Raw genomic sequence first — 19,687 nt, forward strand, 5'->3', positions numbered from 1 at the left:
TACCCACCTGAATTTTACTCACAGGGCTTTTTTGGCACATAAAAAAACCAATTTCAACCCAAATGACTCACTCCCATCTTTTATACATGCCATTTTTATAACGCTTTGATGCATTTGAAGTATTCAGAGGAAGTTACAGAGGTTGACGCATCATATTGTGCAGTGGCTGACATGCCACTTAAGCAGGCTTTTAAAAGGGTTCATTTTACATTCCTTGTTTGAGCTCATAGCGTATATGTCGACCCTCTTGACAAACTTAGACAAAAAGAATTTAGATGTTTTGTATCAGACTTGCATATCCATCTGGCATAATGCAGTTGCTAGATATAGATTTTTAAAATGTCCTGACCTTGGAACTCCAGATAGAAGTAGTAGCTCTTTTCATCATAGTCATCCACTCACCAGTCATTGTGCTTTGCAAGTGCTCTGAACTGTTCCTCAGGCCTACTACATCATGAATTTGCAAGGTTTCGCAATAGATTCTGTGTCCATCAACTTTTCCGAAACATTCCTTTTATTTCAGCAGTATTAGTCATTCAGATAAGCACATAAAAGTGACCACATGCTTCATAATTCTAAACACTCCCTCTTGGATTTTATAGTCCTGTGGACGGATAAGTCATTCCATTGTGTGTTAAAGCTTCAAAACAAACCCCTGCGACGATCACAGCCGTTCCACGATTAGCAGGGTTAAAAGTCACCCACAAAGGTTAAAGATTTTTTCCAAAATTCTAAAACATTCTTTTGTCCGACATTAGCCGCATGTGTTTAAGACCGTGTGGATAAGTGGTTCCTATTGGTCAGAGCAGTGCCTTGTGACAGGGATAGTGCATTGTTGATGCTAAGCAGACAGCACAGAGTGGTCCGGGCACCCACATGGAGGTAGCTCAGCGAGGGTTTAGCGATTTAAAACGTAGTCATGAGATGACTAAGGCCCGGGGATTAGAACCTCGGAGATCTGTGCCTCACTCGCTCTGAATTAGAGAAAATGAGAGGTTTAGTGGACCACTGGGCTCAGTTGACATGAGATGCAGCTGAATACATTATCTCCTTGCTGCACTGCATGTAGGTTTACTCTTCAGCTTCCTTTTTACAGTTCATTCAAATATATTTGAGAATGAGATTTGGGTCTTTGGAATCTTTTAACCTTATATTTTGCATGTACCAGTGCTCAGGAAGGGCGCTCCCACCCATCAATCCCAGATCGATTTTGGACGATATTGATATTGAATCATTTGAGTGGTGGCCTCCATAAAGTTTGATCAAGCTTGACAAGCCAAGTCCATATGCGGCTCATATAGCTTCATTGGCTTCACCGGTCTCACATTTTCAAAATTGTGAAGGTGTATCGCAGAGATATTCGTTCTGAAGGAAAACAAATACAATTTAAAAAGACAAACTTTATGAGACATTTGGATTTTAGTTTAATGAAGGTTAAGTTTTCAAAACTACCAAGTTCGTCTCCACTCTCTCAGCAGTTGGGAAACGACACATGGTTACGAGAGCAACCCTTCAGCAAGGACAGCAATCAAAAGAGATATCAGCCCAGATAATGGAATTCATATGTCTTGATCAATAGCCAGGGTCTTTTGTGGAGGACAAGTGGTTCAGAAGACTCAGACTATGCCCTTCTTGGATTCACACTTCACCCTGCCAGGACAAAAGTATTTCACTGATGAAAGCCTGCCACAGTTATGTGCCAAACACATGTCGACATCTTTATGAAAGAAAAAATCTGAGCCTTAACTCATTTCCTTGAAAAATATCAGAGACTGACTATTGCCTGATTTCTTGATCAGAGGTGAGAAAACTGTGTGTGTGTGTGTGTGTGTGTGTGTGTGTGTGTGTGTGTGTGTGTGTGTGTGTGTGTGTGTGTGTGTGTGTGTGTGTGTGTGTGTGTGTGTGTGTGTGTGTGTGTGTGTGTGTGTGTGTGTGTGTAAAACTATATCTTTCTCAGAGCAAATTTAAGATGAATCAATATTTTTGAAAACTCCATTCATATTGCATGCCAATCTACCTTTGGGCTAAATAATTGATAAAAGGAGCTACTGCCTTAGTAGGTACAACAAAGATGGTCCTTTAGTGAAAGATGGCTGACAGTTCCTTCCATTTCAGCAAAATGTGCTAATGCACAAAGTGAGTATGGAGTATGCTCTGAGGCCAAGCCTATGATGAATCAAATAATGGTTAATCATTACTGCTACGAACAGCATAGAACAATTGACTATTTACTTATTCTCTATTTTAAATATTTCTTTTGATTTCACTATGCTGTTAAATAGTCCTTTTATTTTGAAATAGACAAACTGTAACGTGACCCAATTTTCCCTCTGGGATCAATACAATTTTGTGTGGGTGCATACTGCCACTGAAAATGTTTTGATTGGAACACAGTTCTAAGTGTTTTTTGTTACTTATTCAACATGGATCGACTTTAACAGAAGATGGGGAAGCACCCCACTGATTTTCATCCATGTCATGCTGATTTTCTGCTCCTTCATGTCCTGGAGCCATCACTTTCTCCTGACACCACATAACACAGTGGCATAAAAGCCAACAGTCCATTACTGCTTATCACAAGTTATCCTGCTTCATTTTATAGTATGTAATAGCCTGTATCAAAATGTGCTGTGATATATGATCACATAGCCCCTGTCTGGTTGTAGCTTAACCCTTAAGCTATATAAAAACAAAGAAGTGCACGATCAGCAGTTCGTCAGATGACAGATGTACTGTACATTACCCAACTGGCTTAGCCCACCATTGGTATAGCCCACCATAATCACATTGTGTCATGCCAGCAGCCAACACATGCATTTCCACTGCAGCCACTCAATGCTTGGCAGCACGGCTAATCGGGGCCAACCTGGGACAGTGTGCTCCTTCAAATTAAAGCTCTGACTCGCGCTAAACTGGCTCACTACATGTGTGGTTCTGCTGGTGACCAGCGAGATAGTGCTGGGTTTAAAAGTCTGCCCCAGCTCTCAGTGTTCCTGCAGCTTGTTTCTGACTGAATCTCTGTGGTTTAGAGTTTGTTTTCACTCCTACGTTGCTTTTGTGTGTTTTTATCTGCTACTTCACATTAAAGCTTTCCAAGCGTGAAGAAGCAGTGGGCCACGAGGTCCAAGATGTTTTTTTCACCCGCTTTGTATCATGCATTGTTATCAGTTTGATAAAAACTGGTGCACACAACAAGCTTTAGACATATGTGGTGCACTTCAGTCGGCTGATCAGTTTCTACATTTCTACACTGTGTCTACACAGAAGGTGTGTTTTTCATCTCCTGCATCTGACAGAACAGATATGCTCCTATTGTAATAAATCCAGCTCAGGTTTATCTTCCTTCATTTTACACATGCAACTGCAGTGACTGTGTGATGTGTCCTGAGTGCAACCAAAACACGAGTGACCTACAACTCAGTGCTGAGCCTGAAAAGCTCCTGTGTAGACGCACACGGAGCAGTAGAGCTGCAGCTGCTGCTCTGTTAATGTGCTGCTCACACAATGTTGTCTGTGTAGGCGCGTTGTTATTTTCTCTGTAATATTAAACATTAGACACAATCTTCTAATATTCGGGGCTGCTGCTCATCATTACCACGCTTTCACTTATTGATTAAGTTTTTACGTCTATGACTGTTACATTGTTTACATTTGATCCTGTTAGTTTTTATTTCATGTTGCAAATTAGAAAGCAGAAAAAAAAAAATCCTTTGACGAACGAACGTCCTGTCGTCATCACCTACGTGGGAGGCATCTACCTATACTTGACTTTGATTGGTTTGTAGACGGGGGGGTGTCTGATGTTGCCATTTTGTAAATTAGGGCATTGTAGTCCCTAACTTTTTTTTCAATTTTCATTTTGATAGAGAAAATGAATTAACTGGTTGATTTAAATTCATCGCCACTGTAATATCATCATGGTTATTACTTCCAGCAAAATAAATGACCTCATCATTCAAACATATTGTCAGAAGATAACACTACAAGCAATCCTGTGAGCCACTACCCCTTTATAATATGTATATTATATATCACGTACAAAACAGTGGTGTCAAACTCTGGAGTCTTTACTTCCTCTTTCATCATAGTTTATGGAACAAGTAGAACAATAATATTTCTGTGTGCAAAAGTACGTTGCATAAGCAGGTGCATGGGGTATATCATGTTCAAACTCACAGCCCATCATAATAATCGTGAGAGCACTCAAGGCCCACATTAAATATTTCATTTGCTGGTAGAAACTCTGCAAAAGCACATAATGGTGTTTATGCATTTTCCCATCAGGGTCCGCGTTTCCGACCCAAATACCCAGGCTAAACATCCCCACCTTTATGACCGTGTGAAGCATCAGCACCGCTCGCATCTTCACAGCGCATATATGAAAACATGCCCCTCATGGTACAGGTGGGAGGGAAAAAATATACATATGTAATTAGGGAAACGGAATGAACATTAAAATCATAACAGCTTTTTCATGTCTGTGTCAAGTGTACATTGCGATCACTGAGGGCTACTCTCTCCCACAGCATCACGCACACACTGAGGACTCACTTAGGAATCACTCATAATAGCAGTTACATCATCCTGCAGAGGGAAGGACCTGCAGTGTTGGTGTGTGAATTCAAGTAAATAGAAAATTTGAATAATGCAAAGGAACTTAATTAGCAATTTTGCATGTTAAATGCTTAAATTAAATGTTTAAATTGCATTTTTAGCAGGAGTTTGATGCACAACTTGACACTACATTAAACCACGTATTTCCCATAGGTGGATGACTAATTGCGGCAATGACAACCCTATATGATATGTTGTCGTGTTGATATATTGCCTTGCTCCAGTTTACTCTCTGGTTGTGTTTCTCTCTGACTTCATTAAGAGAGAAGTTGAGACTGAAATTCGTCAGATAGCAGCATCAAGATTTTGAACAAGTTGGATATTTGTTTGACTTCGACAGAGACTTTTTGCCGAAAGACTTGACATATTGTAGTTTTTTACTTTTGCGGTAAAGTAAACTATTCAGGCTGTTTCTTAGGAAGTCAAAGTGAGATTTAGAAAATGTATAAAAAGGCTTGGGTCTTTGGCATTTTCTGTTAAATGGACATTCATCTTCTCCTGGAAAATGGGAAAACTAGGTCCATTTGTCATGTCACTGTGATTTTTAAGAGCTAACTAAAAAGCAACTTCCTAAATGAAAGCAAGGAAGGAAAACATTCGCAGGTCCTGGATCTTTTCCATCAGTCGTTGCTTTAGTTCCCTTTGCTTCAAACATCACTGACCAGCTGGACTGGCAGCCAAGAGCACAGTGTGCATAGTTTACTAATATCAAGTCCAGCTGGAACAATTAGTTCAGATTGTAAATTAAGGCTGCCTGGTGCAGCTGAAATCACGGGGGAGTGTAGGAGTGTCAGGCCCAGCAGCACATGAATTACAGTGTCCTCTCAAAGCCTGCTTGTCTCAGTGATCAAATACCTTACAGTAATCAGTTAATGAATTGTGTTGGGGTCCTGCTGGAGGTGGGTTTTTATAGATCGAACACATAGGTGAGGACGCTGATAAGCTTTAGCACCATGCAGCTCCTCCCCTGCATGTTGAACCCCATCCTGTTTGGTATTTGAATGCTATCTCTAGCTGGGTGTGAGCCATGTTCACCCTGTTAACCAGGGCTAATCACCCCTGTCATTAAAGCACCGAGGCTCCCTGGCTACTGCTGATTAAATCTCACTGTAGGTAATGAATAGCTCTGCACTAGTGGAACACACCTAATCAAAAACTTTATTTATGATTTATTTAGTTTGCTTTTTTAATTTATTTTGTGGACATGCATGTGTGTGTCTGTGTGTGGTGTTGAGTTTGTTCACACACCCTAGTTTAAAGTTACACATGTTGGCATCGTGTTACGGTGGCAGGTGTCTCACATGCTGGAGTTTCAGGCTGTTAAGATCAACTTCCAGTCCCAGGTGAGACATCGCATACCTGTGATGTGGACTTTTTGGTCATTTACTGGACTCGACTCTTTAACAGTTGCCACATCTCGGCCACTTTGTATTTGTATGCTTTAGACAAGGGACTGTGGGTAAAGTGGATTGTCCATTAATCCCAGGGTTGACCGTTCGATCCCCTGCTCCTCTTGTCCACATGTCGGAAGGAAAAACGCTAAACCCCAATTGCCAACAAGTCGGGACAAATGGCAACTTTCTATCTGATCTAATGATGGATAAACTCGGTTAAATCTGCACAATGCTTTTTGTGAAAGGTCTGTAATGGTAAAATAATTATTCAATCAGTCGATGACGATATATTTTCGGACTTTTCTAGGCTTGGCTAATCATTAGTGTGACTTGTTTAAACTGAATATCTCTAGTTTTTAGACTGTTGTTCAGACAAAGACTTTTGAAATCATTACATTGGATTCAGGGAAACTCGGATGCATGCATCACTGCTTTTTCTATGAATAACAGATTATTTGATGATTAATTAATCATTCATTTTGAAAATATGATCATAATGTTAGAATATAGTATTTAGATTTTACATTATATTTACTATTCACAGTAATATGTATTTCACATGGATAGTACCAACCTATTGAAGGAAAGACTGCAAGACAAACCTTTTAGAAAGTATCATATGTTGGAGCATGAATGGATGAGCCACATGCAAATTTGTAATCAATTGATAAATGGTGCACTTCAGTGGCCATACATTTTCTAGAACTATATTCGACACATTAAAAAAGCTACACAGATTGTTTACCACCTGTTAGGGATCTGTTATGGTTTAGCAGCTTTTCCCTGTATTGTCACAGTGTTATTTACATGTATGATTATACAATTACAACATTGTATATACTCCATACATTCATATTTTTAAGTGTATTCTAGGAGGAGAAAATATGATGTATTAGTTTGTTTAGCAACTAACATTTACCATCAACTGATTTAAAAAGCTCTTAACTCTCAGAAAAATCACATTTGATTACAACAACACAATTTGTAAGCATGTTAAGGTGACTGTAACTCTGTCTGTTGAAGAAGGAGATCCTGCTCTCCAGGATGTCTGGAGTTGTGCACTGCCTTTCTGCTGTGGGTCTGTGCCAACTCAGCCTGTCTGGACCGATGAGAGTCTGATTGTGTCTGCGCAGCCTTGGACACGTGAATGCATTTGGTCATGGGTGAAATTTGTGAGGAGTCATGGCTGGACACTCACTAGTCTTCTGAGAATTCGCCAATGGTGTTGACAAGCTGGTTGATTGATATTCATACACAAAGTGTTCCCTTGCAAGCTGATGCAGAACTACGCATGGAAAGCATCAGTCTTTCCGGCTGAATGGATAGAGTGCCGAGCCACCGAGCCAGCCAATCAAATGCTTTTAATCTTGTTAAATAATGAACCCATTTCCTTACCTGCCTCGGCCTCTTTCTCTTCGCTCCAAGCTGTTATTCTCAGGGTCTATTAAACGTCTCTTTAATTGATTCGTGTTGGCTACATTATAAACCACAGTCTATTATGGACACATTGTTATTTTTACCTTCTTTGTTTATCTGGGAAACAAGAAAGTGTTTTGCCTGCAGGTCTTTTGCATTTGAATATGACAGGACGGTCTGCTGCTATTATAATTCTAATTGGGATGTAATAAGGTTGTAAATGTGGCGATTGAACAAATACTCTTTGTGTTGCAGTTTGTTTGAGCACTCTGCCATTTGCGTTGGCTGATTTCCTAATTTATGAACCCAGGTGCCGCTGGAATCTCCCAGGTTTTATGACTTAGATCTTTGTGTAATTTATCGTGCATTGTTTTTCATTTGGTCACTTGATCAATTGGACGACATGGCTCCGTACAGTAATTGGGGACCGGGTGGGGCCACTCAGGATGTAATCTGGTGCTTCTATAACACTGATTTGTCATTACCAGCACTAAAGGTGGAGGCTGACACAGTTTGAGACGGATGAGGACGTCGGATCTCCTGAGAAATTACTTTTTGTTTGCACTTTTCTACTGAATTTTCGTCCCAGAGACTCAAGGGAATTCATTGTCTCCAACCACTTTCCACAACCTTGATAACCTAATTGCAGCACAACTATGAATCTCAATTTGATGCATGAATTTGAAGAACACTGACACTTCAATGACTTTAATATTTGAAGAACAAAGCAAACAAAAAATGTGAAGCTGCAGTCATGGCTACATCAAAGCCTTATATATTTCTACTGTAAGATTTACATTTCAATATGTAGGGTGAATCATGTCAAAACATTAAAGCTGGCACATTTATGGTGCTTCTGACATGTAACTGACAGGACTGTTGACAAATGTTATACAGTAATTTGTTGGAGTGCATCTGTCTGAGAGGAACAGAGACAACAACTACAAAGTCCTGTTCAATGCAGAGGCAACACATGTGCATTTCACATTGTGTTATTATCTAGGGCACCAATGAAAAACATTTTGGTTATATATGAAGTTGTACATTATTTTTACCATCAATGTCTATAAAAATGTCAGAAAACACTGATGAGTGAGAAATCACCGGACTCACAAGATATTGTCTTCAAATGTCTCTTTTGGCCTGATAAACAGTGTAAAACCAAAAGATATTCAGTCATTTATTATTAATTTATTTTTGGCCTTTTATGTGCACCAAGCCAGGTTACTGGGGCAGACACTCAGGGACCCCGGACGGCTCCACTGCCCGGCCAGAGCACCACCAAGCCTGGGGCAGACACCCAGGGAGCCATGCACAGCTCCACTTAGTCCACCTACAGTGTTCATTTTGGTCTTTTCATACTTTTTTACATTTTATGCCGGCTCTGTCAGTAATTTATCGGTGCACTGCGCCAACCTATTCGAACCAAAACAAGCGCGCCCGCCATCTCCTCCAGCTCTCCGTACATCGTCTAAGTTTACAAATTCTGTTGTTTTTACCCAGTCTAAGTTTATGCATGTGTCCGATGACAGTTTGTTTGCGCGTGTGTGTGTGTGTGTGTGTCCACAATCATTTCAGCCATATAGCTCAGTGCTAGTGTTCAGACTGTGGTGAAATATCTAACAGTCAAGAGAAGAGGTTGCTGGACGGTCACATCAGTCAGATTATGTCAGTGAATCTTGGCTTTTTCTCCTCCATGTCCATTTTGTTCTGCTCTGCTGGTGGACTGCACTGTTCCATATTTAACAGACACTGGTGTTAGGCTGACCCACTCCAAACTCCCCTCCACTCTCAGCTGGCGAAGCGAAGCGGCATCCATACCTCCACTTAACAGCTTGGAAAGACAGGGCGGAGTCATTACCTCACTGTTTGAGTGGTCATCTTGGATCCACATTCTCTCTCCTGCAATTTTCTGCTGTATTGTCGAGCTGAATAGACGTATTTTGACAAAAGAGGCAGGAACACTGCACTGTGTGATAGAGTCTGCACATCAGACTCTGCTGCTGAATATCTGGAGGTCCAGTCTGTGCAGAAACCTGCTTTAAGTCCATCAGTATTTAACATGTGTCCCTTCATGCCAAGAGGTTATGTGTTTACCCACGTCTGTTTGTTTGTCTATTTGTCAGCAGGATTACTCAAAAAGTACCAAACTGATTTAAACACCAACCGTAGGGATCGGCAACGAGTTGGAGAAGAACCAGTTAATCTCTAGGATCCAGGATTTTTAACATTTCAAGACATTGCCGAGTTTATTGTGAATAAATCAGACTGTTTTATTGCGCTAAGATCTGTGTGTTTGTGCAATTTGTTGGAAAATATCAAACCACCTTTTGGACTCTTAACACAGGCATGTCATTGTTTGGCCTTGTTGGAGGCAAGCGCATCTAATGAGTTCTAGCTGTATTGTTGTTCTTTGATTAACTTAATTATTTTGCCAGTTTAATTCCAAAAGACCCAAACAATGAACAGAAAAATTAAAATTTTCAAGTCATAAACAAACTTATTGCTCATTTTACATTTATTTTTATGAGTAAAAAATATCTACAAATAGCAATTAAGTTGTATAATATCTCATATTCAGTCTTCGGCTCAACTCATGAGCAAACCTCCTGTGACGTGTGTCCAATATTAACTGTGACTGTGCTATGAATTGCAAGACTGAGGCTTTGTCTACACTACTTCTGCTTCTTCAAAAATCTCATTGACGTTGGTTCAAGAAAATATCTCTGTCCAAACGAATGCAGAACAAAAACAGTCTGTTGAATACCAGAGAAGAAGCTGTGGTCCAAGTCATATCGGTGTTGAATGTTGAGTGCAGTGATGCTACATTTAACTAGACCTAGCAGTGTTAACCCAAACAAAGAGAAGCTGGCGTGTAGCCAGTGGTTTCTGGTGCATGCTCATTACACAAAGCAACAGTAGGCATGTGTGAAGTAAACTGGGACATCAGCGTTTCCCCTTCACCTGCACACATGGAACACAGAAACCGGACTTTTCTGAAAATGTGCACTTTGGAAAAACGTTTTAGTGAAAAGTTTGTCTTGCAAACTCTCCATTAGTGTGGACAGAGCAGGAGTCTGAATATTTATAAAGCTACATTTATTCATTTCCACTTGCCATAGGCAGTTAAATCATAAATAGTAATGTTTCCTGCTGTTGGTGACATGTTGAGCTGAGTTAATAAAAGTAGTGATTTCTGTCATTGAGAAGTAACAGAAATGACAGTTTGTCAACACCAAAGCACGTGGACAGGAAGAGGTGGAGGAAGAAGTCGATGTTGGATGAGAGGCGATCGAAGAAACAGACAGTGGAAGAAAGAGAGACAAGCTGCGGCTTCTTCTTCTTTTTTTTCCTTTTTTTTTGCAGGGAGCTCACAGCCTCTGCACTTGGGCCATAAAGAACTGCATCTTCGCTCTCCTTGTAATCCATAACTGTGATTGCTTCATTCACCTCTCCCTAGCCCGGCTTAAACACCCTCTGCTCTTTCTTCTCCGCCCCCTCCATCATAAGTTTAATCACTCTCCCTTGTTCTACCGCAGAGAGATTATTGCAGAGATATACTGTATATAAACATATAGGCAGGCAGGCAGGCCTTTTTATTCATTGGTACCACATAGCTGGGGGGCGGGGTCGCGCTTGGATTGAGGTTACATGATATGCGTGAACATATGGAGCAGAGTGGAATTGAAGTGCTGCTCTAAAGTTTCATCAAAGCGCTGCAGTGTTGCTGAAATGACAGATATCTGTCCACACTGTGATTCATGGAGTATTGAAGCCCTTTTTCCTTTTCAAGGCCACAGTCAGCCATCTCTCCAGCTTCCCCTGCTCATTAAGTTCGAAGGAACATTGTTGTTAGCCTATGTAAATGAGACCCGGCGTTCCCATGTCAACCGAGAGGAGATTTTGGTGGAAGCTGTGAGGAGAAATGACTTTTCTCTTCAGGGTGGTTGCTTGTGCAGGTCTGAGTTTTCCTTATGTGAAAGGGATCAAAGCAATCTTGCTCAGCCCCCTTAAGAAAGATAGCTGTACGAACGTGGGAAATCAAATCTGCTTCAAAAGGGAACACCACTGGGAGCCGGAGAGATGAGACGGCAGTGAGAGAATAGGAAACCGACGTTGAAAAGACTCTTGTTGTTGCACTGTAAGAGCGGAGAACATGGCTTTTCCCCTTTCCCGTCCGCAGAGTGTACATGCAAGATGTCTGTTGTCAAGGTATATACTGGTGTAAAGATCCGTCTGAGTGTACTTCTGCACCGATTCGGAAGAAAGCAAGCGAATAAAACAAACTGTGCGACATGTGCGGGGAGAGAAAACGAGTGGAAAAAGAGGTGGAAATCACTCTCGCAAATGAACAAACGCTGACGGTACGAGTTGGAGATGGTGATTTTGTCAAAGACGCTTTGATATGATGGTGTTGATGCCTTGTGATTCGCCTCCTGCCCCTTTAGCATATGCTATGAAAGCTGATTTCACAGCTTATCGCCTGCTCTGAGAATAAGCCTTGTGAGGAAGGTGTGACATCAAATAGCTCAGACAGATAGAAGCCAGAAAACCCCCTCTATTCCTCATGGTGAGACGTCGCCCTCCTCCAGCTCTGACTGGAGGGTCGAGATTTGTGTGCGCGATGCACAACGAGGACGGCTGCACACGCAATCTGGACACACTGCTTTGCCTGTTTTTTCCACCAGAGCTTGAAAAGGTGTATTCACTGTAAATCCCGCATGTGTGTTAACACCATCATAACATATGGAGCTGATATAACGTCTGTGCTGCAGTTTGCTCTTACACTCTTTGTCTTTTTGTTGCTGGTTGCTTTTGATTTTTATTATAAGGTTATCAGGATGTTTTGTTCACTTGTCTGTGCCATGTTACCCAGTTAAATTCCTCCTGACGTCTATTACCTGTTGTGTGTGTCAAACATTCACCCCCTGTAGACTTTGATAGGTGCTTTTAAAAGTTTGTAGTTTGCTCTGTCAACGAGAACAGTGACCGGTAGAGCTTAGATTTGACTGCAGTTAAAATAGATGCGATTAGTCATCAGTAGTTAGAACTGGGCTAATCCCTTTCCCCCCCCAAGTATATTAAAACATGTTTGTGTTTAGTCATGTTTCCCGCAGAACTAAGTGTGCGGCTTTTGTTCCGAGCCTCGTGCGCGACCCTCGCTTGCAGATGCACGTGTTCACATCAAACATTTGTGCATTGTCTGGTTAGGAGAGAGAGAGAAATAGGGCCACTTGCTCTGAAGCCTCCAACGAAAAGTCAGGGGAGGTTTCACCTTGAATAAATTGTAAATATAATTACAGTAGAAATAGATTTTACACATGGGTAATTATGAATTAATGATCTCCAACCCATGAGACAATATGAATTCACTAATAGCTGTAATTCCATTTAAATCTGCTTGTTTAATAAATCTAAGTATTGCTGCATTGCTCATTGATTTTGGAGTCTAATCCAAAAGTAACTACATAAATTTGGATTGTTTCAGATAATCCAGTGGATTATGTTATTTACTGTTTGGAAAATTGGATTGCAAAAAAAGTGACTGAGTGCTGTAGGTAGATGTGCATGTGTGTGTACGTGCTTGTGTGTGGGTCACAGCTGTGCATGCGTGCAGGGCTGTGGGGCTCGCTGAGACCTGAGTGAAAAATCCTCTCTCCCGTTTATCTTGTCCAGGTGGGCAGGCAGTAAGGCTTGACAGAAGATGCGACGGGGGTGGTGGCTCGTCAGATGGCTGGGGACAGGAATGGCAATCCTCTCTTTGCTAACCCACAGCTGGGGCCAGGACACAGAAGGTATGAGCACAGCACACGGCGCTGACACGAACACCCTCAGGTCTCGCTTTTGTCACCTCGCCTCAGCGGCAGTGCCAAGAGGAAACGTGTGATGTGGACAGGGGCAATGTTTCTTCTCTCTAGCAGAGGAGCGACTCGGTATTAAAGAAACTTTTGCGCCATAGTATCACACTGTTCTGATAAATCATGTGCCAATGTTTTCTGGCTCGATGGTCTTTACTTACACAGTGTAGTTATTAGGGCTGGACAATGTGGCAATCGATATTAGGAATTAGCACAATAAATATCAGTTATGTGTTCTACCTCCTCACTTGCACAATGCATAAGTAAAATATCTCTCTCTTATATATGTATATTTATATATATATAAATAAATAATTGTTTATAATATTGCTATTGATGAAAATTGTAATTGTTGATATTATTTTATTGCCCAGCCCTACTAGCTGTACAGTTTTTTATTTATACATAGGACATATATATGTATATTGTCTCTGGGGCAGATACTATTAAAACAATTTTTTTGCTGGAAATAAATAAATAACTAATTATTTTCTAAGCTTGTTTGTACACAATGTAAATAAACAATGAACAATTTTCTAAACATAGTCTTTTCAATGATGTGTGGTTTTGCTCAAAGCTATAGAGATAACAGTAAACAAGGAATGAGAAATGTGCAACTCACTGAATCAGGAATTGTAAATAGATGTTGGTCATCTAATTGGCCCCTCTCTGTAAGTCGTGACCCCTTAATGGCCCCTGATTCAGACAAATTCTAGATCCGCCACTGTATCGTCTGCAAGTTCATACATATGGACATTTTCTGTTTATATACTGCTGACAGCCATTGGACGTTATCAGTCTGCTATTGACAATATTTACAGTGAGAGAAATGATAAGTTTCAGTGCTAAATATATGAGACAGCACACAGAAGTTTTCCTGGCCAAAGTTTAATTTGGACCACAGCTCTCCACAGACAGAGTTCTTCAGTGCAAATAACTTTGCTATTCTTATTCTTATTCGGCTTTACTTTCTTTTTCTTTTGCATTTCCTGCTTCCCAGCCTTCCTTGACAAGCTCACTAATGTAAAAGCATTTGAAATATCAGCATCATACTACTTACTGTCAATTGAACTGCGAAGTTTAGTTTTAGAGGATTGCTTCATGCATTTGTATGCGAAGAGAAGCGGCTCCCTGTTTGACTGACTGAGCCTCTGAAAGTGAACGAGTGCCTCGTGGTTTCCTCTTCAGATGAAGTTTCTCACCCAGGCCCCGAGCACATTAATAGACAAGTAGTGTTGTGTGGTGTGAGGGAACCGTTGACCCAAAACATAACAGCTGTGGATCTCAAGAGCAGCCCTGTGGAATATGGGTATGTGAGTTACGTCCTTTACAACTTCTTGCAGCTTTGGTACACAGAGATATTATTCATTTTTAAGTGTCTATTTATCAAAGCTTCATATGGTGCTGGGAGACGTACAGGTCAAATTGTCCTGATTAATTGGGTTCACCGACCTTGAGGTAAAGTTAATGTAAAGTCGCTGATGCGTCAGTGTTTTCCTGCTCTTCTCTCTAACATTAAGAGATCGGAATGACAGCACCTTTACATGTGTCTGGGGAACATTAACATGGAGCATGTGAAAGGATTTTAATGCAGAGACATAACTGCAGAATTTATGCCTCCGCCAAGGATGTTGTGTTTTCACCCCTGTCTGTTTTATGTTTCTTTTGGTCGTAAGCACGATTTCACAAAAACAACCAGACGGATTCCCACGAAACTTGGTGCAAGGATGCAGAATGAGTCAGGGAAGAACCCGGTACATTTTGATGTGGATCAGGGGGGCGGATCTGGGATTTTAAAAACATTTTCCTCCACACCCTTTGACATTGAAACATTTGCATCGGTTTCCCTATAGGAATAATTCATGAATTCAAAAATGAGACCCTTTTAGGAACTGTAAAAACAACATTTTACAGGTGTGCTTTCTCCTAGCTCTCATCTAAGGTTAATTTTATGTTTTATTTGATCTTGTTTTTACTCTTTTCTAATCTAAAAAAAAATTCAAAATTTCTGCATCTGTGCTCTATTGCTGAGTGGACTTCAAATTGCTTTAAAATACATTGGAATTTAATAATTTTGTTTGCCTTCAATCTTTCATTTATAACTTGTAAAATACTGTGTTTTGAAAGGTGCTATATAAAAAAGGTTTATTATTGTTGACTGAGATTGTGACATTTGGTGCAACTTGGTTTAATTCAAGGGGATCTTTGCCCTCTGATGACATTTAAAGTTATTTTACAGTTCCTGGTTGCATTTTTATCATTATATCATATGATTTTTTTAATCCTCACATCCTCCCATACATTTTCAGAATCTGTTAAATGGGTAAATTATCCAGTTGCCTCCGTTCGTCCTCCTCAATGTTCAAATCCAACCCTGTCTGAGAGCGATCATGTTTATGTGTCGCTAATTTGTTTTGTCAGTTGTGTTTTGAGGGGAAATATAATTGCTTCCCTGGATTATGTTCCCTGGCACCGTTTCTCCTGGTGTAGGAAGGAAGAGCTACATTTATGCACCACACACCAGTTGTAGGAGGTCAGCGTGGTTCAAAGCGCAGGATTATAACCACAGGAAACCAGGGAGTTTGCATGCAGTCCAAGCGTGAGTGTGGTCGTGGTTTAAAGCAACAAAAGCACTTCTGATGAGATTAGACGTGTTGTGTTGTGATTAAATATAGTTCTGATGTTTAAGTCACAAACACCTACCCTCACCGAGTGTTGTGGGGGCCTTACAATAACCACCAAAATGTTAGACTAGTGTTTTAGCTTTTATGAGTGAATATTGCAGAAAAGGGGATTAAATATGGTCAGTGAAAGCTCTTTCGCAAATTCAGCGTAAACCTTTTGACACATGGTAAATATTTGATGTATTTAAAGGAAAGCATTGTGTTTCTTCAACAAAAAAAATTCAGTTTGGCTCTTCTAGTTTTTTTTCCCTACAAGAAATGATTCTTGAGCATGTGCTTTTTGAAGTTGTTAAAGTCATTCACATGTTTTTGAAGGCAACCCCACATCCATATTTTATGAGTAATTACATTTATTACGTGTACACATATTTTTCTTCATAATATCAAAATTTCACACCCGAAAGTCTGGACCACTGTCTGCACCAAGGTTCATGTCTTTGTTCCATTCATTTCATTTGATCTGGTTAGTTTTGGTTTCACATTTCAGGAGCGCACAACAAGACTTTTGTATGACGTATGTACGTCCTGTCGTCGTCTCCCACGTGAGATGCATCAACCTTAGCTTGACATTGATTGTTTTGTGGACTGGTGTGTGTCTGAGGTTGGCAACTTCTTTGGATTTAGTACATGGAAAATGGCACCTCTACTGGTCTAACCAAAATTTTGTTGATTATTCTAGTTCGGGTTAAACTGCGCCCTAATTCTATCGATTTTTCTTTTCACAATTCTCGGAGTAGTTCCTCATTTACCATATTTTAAATCAGCCAGGTCTTTATCGCTGCATTTTTGTTTATATCTGACATTTTGACTGTGATAACAGCTTTCTCTCCGGTGATTATGGACACGGCTGCAGCCTGTAATTTGACTCGTTGCTGACAGAAATGTGGCGGGACCGTGTGTATGAGCGTTGTTGTGGTTTGAAGGGTGAGGGCACACGCGGGCGCTGCTGTGTTGGTGCCTCCCTGCACCGCTCGGCGTCACCCAGGGATGATCTCAGTTTGAGCGGGGATTTTCACCGCCCTCAACACCACATCCCTCATCTTCCCCCTCATAAATCTCCCCGCTCTTCTCACCTCAAGGCGCCCTTGGCTTTTGGCTCTGTCAACTTGTTTGTTGTCTGTCTATCAAATGAAAATAGCTGCTGGAAAATGTTTTGGATGGCACCGAGCTGTGGAGGCACTGTACGTCACAGTGTCTTTATTTAATTAGCAGGGAGACACTATGAACTGCATTGTCCTGATTAATGTGACTGTGGACACAGTGTGAGGGAACCGGGCTGACCTTGGAAATGCTCGGCTTTCTTTAACTAATTAATTAGTTGATTTAATTTTTTTTTTAGAGAGGACATTTAATTATTCAGTGGAATTGTTCTTCCGGAGATTAATGCATTCATGCAAGATCGCTTCAAAATAAGTTCCATATTTAAGAAAAACGGTGTGTTTCAAGTACTGACTGACTCATGGTTCATTCACCTTGAAAAATAATATAAAAAATACATATTGAGCTCAGAATTTCTTTGTCTGGCAAAACAATACTTATCTAAGCCAATTAGAAAATTCTAGAACTGTTCTCTTTCTATTCTCAGTTTCCCTCCTCTGTTTATTTATCCACCTTTACCCTGTATTTTATTCCCTAATTCCTTAACAATGTTGCTGCTTTCACTTTTCATGAATAATCCTCCGTGCGCCATCCTTTAATTTTCTCCTCCTCACCTTGTGTCATCCGACTGGCGCCACTGTGCTGTCGGCTCAATTGTCTCTCCCAACAGAAAAACATTTCTGACTACATGTGCATGTAAATCCTGCAGTGCGCCTCACGTATGGCCATTGATCGTTGCGTGTGTGGAGACGAGCTCTCCCAGCAGTTTAACAAATGGTAATGAAAGGTCAAACTTCAATCCGAAGCGCGGTGGACAGATGCAGACCGTCCATACCTCCAAATCCCCGGCCGCTAAATCCACATGTCAGACAAATGCATGTATGCACAACAGGCTCAGCTATAATACTGTGTGTGTGGTGAGGATAAGTTAATATGCCCATGGACACTTCTGCCATGTGACGTCAGCCTACCTTCCTGTCTCAACCGCATCTCTGTCCCTGTCTCCCTCTTTTCCCCTCGTCTCCCATCTGCACATCCATTTTGATCCTTGATTGTTTGTCTATTTTTGGGATTGTCTGATTAGGGGCCAGATGTGCAGACTGTGTCTGGCTGCAGCACAGGCCTGTGGAGTGGGGGAGTAGAGGAGAGACAGCAGGAGGGGGGTTTTAATCTGCTCACCACTAGGCTGTAATCAGGCTCTGGGAGCATAAGAAGGGAGGAGGGGGCCAGTCTTGGTAGGACTGGACCCTGCGCTGCCTGGGGTCATCGGGGCCCGTCCCGGAGCTCAGTGTGTGAGCGCTGTGCACACTGGACCGTTGGCTGGGAGTGTGATTGCAACCTTTGCTCTCCTGCCTGTGTGGTTAACCTCACAGGGAGACAGAAATAGGCAGCCATGAGGGGGATCTGAAGATGAGTGGGAGGGGGAGCCTCTGCAAGGGATTACACTTCAGCAAAGTAATCCCCGTCTCTCTTCCATTATCAGCCACTAATGAAGAATGAACGAGATGCTGCAGGATTTCATTTTCACCATTTCTTCATCACCGCTACAATCTCCACCGCTGCTTTGTTCACCCCCTCCTCTTTTTTTTTTCTTTATTCACCGCCTGCCGCTCATTTTCTTTTCCATTCTCCCCAACTCATGACCCTTAAAATATAAGTGCGTACACAATTACAGAAGCCCCACAGAGAGACCCACAATCCTGACGATTTGTTTGGAGAGAGAGGATGATTTGGAGAGGAAGAGATGGATTGAGACAGAGGGGGAAAAAAGGCTGTAATTACATTTCTTTGCCATGAGAGACATGTTGCATGTAGAATCAGTCATCACTGTCTTTCTCCATATTGATTTAGCTGTTTTTTCCCCTCCCAATGGCTGAATTTCCTTATGTTGACGTGTCAGCATAAGGATTCCCAAATACTACTTTCTGTTGACTTGGATTTAAATTCAGGAATCGTCAGTTTGCTGTGATCTGTATATGTGATTATAACTGCGTCAGATCTGTTGTCTTGGGGGAAGTGCGGTGGCACGAGATCAAAGCTGCAGCAATCCCTTCACCATAAAGAAAACAAATTATTGTTAGATTCAAATACTTGGCTTCCATCTGGAATTTCCTATCGCTGCTCAGGCGTGTGTGGAGTAACGTTCCTGGCGGAGACGGAGCTTAATCGCAAATAAGTGGAAATAAATCCACTGTTGTTGTCACAACCCAGAACCTATGTCTCCATGTGGACATGTTGTGTTAAAATAAAGTTTCTAATATGATTTAAAATCATCACCTGATCTGGATTTTCTCTTTTATACGTACAGCAAATTCATCCCTTTATGACACAGATAACCTGAGTATCCAGCCATTTTTTAGGTGCAAATTATTCTTATATTTAGCAACTAACTACATATTAGAAAGCAAATTAAGCCATATATTTAAAAAATGGATGGAAAATGTATTTCATCAGGTATGCAAGGCAGCAGGCATCTAAAATATCAGCACTGACGATTGCAATACAATTGTAAATGTAATGTGTCATATTTGTTTCCTTGACTACAGCGCCTGTGAATATTAAGGCTCATAGATCTACACTATGGTGTTTTTGGAAAGGTTTAGCGATTGAAGAATCAATTGTA

The 19,687-nt window shown here is 41.0% G+C and overlaps 1 protein-coding gene across 9 annotated transcripts in view; it reads left to right on the forward strand.

Moving 5' to 3' along the window:
• The window catches only part of LOC118119358 (protocadherin-15), a 195,311-nt gene that overhangs the window by 43,670 nt on the left and 131,954 nt on the right, over positions 1–19,687 (forward strand). For all 9 annotated transcript variants that reach the window (XR_007034766.1, XM_047342438.1, XM_047342437.1 and 6 more), the window contains one exon: positions 13,101–13,219. Coding sequence is in view for 8 of the 9 variants with exons in the window: in XM_047342438.1 (XP_047198394.1) it covers positions 13,129–13,219 (91 nt within the window). In the remaining variant the exon portion in view is untranslated. The remainder of the gene's footprint in view (positions 1–13,100; positions 13,220–19,687) is intronic.

Source organism: Hippoglossus stenolepis, chromosome 12 (genome assembly GCF_022539355.2).
Source record: "Hippoglossus stenolepis isolate QCI-W04-F060 chromosome 12, HSTE1.2, whole genome shotgun sequence".
Taxonomy (NCBI): Eukaryota; Metazoa; Chordata; class Actinopteri; order Pleuronectiformes; family Pleuronectidae; genus Hippoglossus; species Hippoglossus stenolepis.